This window comes from Aplysia californica, unplaced genomic scaffold, assembly GCF_000002075.1.
Source record: "Aplysia californica isolate F4 #8 unplaced genomic scaffold, AplCal3.0 scaffold01053, whole genome shotgun sequence".
NCBI lineage: Eukaryota > Metazoa > Mollusca > Gastropoda > Aplysiida > Aplysiidae > Aplysia > Aplysia californica.
In genome coordinates this window covers 5,561-6,888 of record NW_004798323.1, presented here as the reverse complement: position 1 = coordinate 6,888, position 1,328 = coordinate 5,561, and the positions used below count along the sequence as shown (strand labels likewise).

Here is a 1,328-nt window from a genome sequence, read left to right as displayed (position 1 = left end):
CTTAGACAGGACTGATCAAAATGAAGAAAACCAACTATTTACTTCTGATGAAGGTGTTTGCATGCTATGGACTGCCCTTGGGCTGATTAAAATGTGTTGTTGTTGTTGTTGTTGTTGTTGTTGTTGTTGTTGTTGTTGTTGTTGTTTCATTTTGAAAGGGAGGAGAGGATAGGGCGGTTTTTTTGTTGACTTTTTGTTGTTAGTTTTATTTTTATTTTTAAATGATGGTTCCTGGAAAGGTCAAAACAAAACCAAATGTGTCAGACGAGGAAGGCCAAGTGTCATTGTAAAACAAACAAATGTGTCAGACGAGGAAGGCCAAGTGTCATTGTAAAACAAACAAATGTGTCAGACGAGGAAGGCCAAGTGTCATTGTAAAACAAACAAATGTGTCAGACGAGGAAGGCCAAGTGTCATTGTAAAACAAACAAATGGGTCGCCACCACTCGGTGAACGAGCAACACTTCTGTCGTCAGTTTGTGTTGACTTCGTTTGTTATAGACTTGGTTTACGAACTGAGTTGTGGGCGGGGCTTATAGGTTATGACGGACCACACGCTTCCCTTACTAGTAGCTGAAAATTTATTGTTACCCATTGGTCAACTTGGGTAAACATTGGGAGTGACCTAAGCAACATGACCATTTCAGTCATTGGAGGGACTGACAATAATGACAGGTGAATGAATTATGACGGCTTGTCCACAACATCAGGGGAAACTGCATAATTTTTGACAAAGTCTGGCCGTCTCAGGCAGGTAGATTTGGCCGTGGGTTGATAAGATAGGGTGGTCACGGCCGCGTTGGACAGGTGCTCGTTTTAGAAAAAACGCTGGGGGTGGGGGGGGGAATGAAAAGTGGCCGTTTGTACAGTTGGCCGTCTTATAAAGGTGGCCGTCATGGCAGGTTCGACTGTATATTTTTTGCAAGTGTTTTACGGTGCTCGCAACCGCATAAAGTCATATGAGCGCGCGGGACACATTAAACATTTTTTTGTTGGTAGGAAATTTAAAATTTTGCCCGGTTGCGGCCGAAGCCTACTCTGATCGATTTTAGGTCACCAAGGGATCTTTAACGTGCGCAGCTTGCACACGGGACCTCCGAGATTTTTCGCCCTACGCTTGTAAACCAACAACCCACCTGCTCGGTATACTTCAGGCTTGCCAGATCCTCGTATTGAGGCTGTCGCCGGCCCTGTAAGACTGTGTCCACCTCCTGGATCACCTTGTCCTGGATATCCGGATGTCTGGCAAGCAAGTACAGGACAGCCCTCAGTGTGGAGGATGTCGTCTCGAAGGCGGAGAGGATGAGTAGGACTGAGTTAGCTGGGGG

General features: G+C 45.6%; 1 protein-coding gene across 1 annotated transcript in view; it reads right to left on the bottom strand.

The window, feature by feature from the left end:
* Window positions 1–1,328, bottom strand: part of LOC101846931 (cytochrome P450 3A5-like) — a gene marked incomplete at its 5' end in the record, with an annotated part of 6,047 nt that overhangs the window by 2,382 nt on the left and 2,337 nt on the right. The window contains one exon of the mRNA XM_013089804.1: window positions 1,137–1,321. Within this exon, the coding sequence (XP_012945258.1) occupies window positions 1,137–1,321 (185 nt within the window). The remainder of the gene's footprint in view (window positions 1–1,136; window positions 1,322–1,328) is intronic.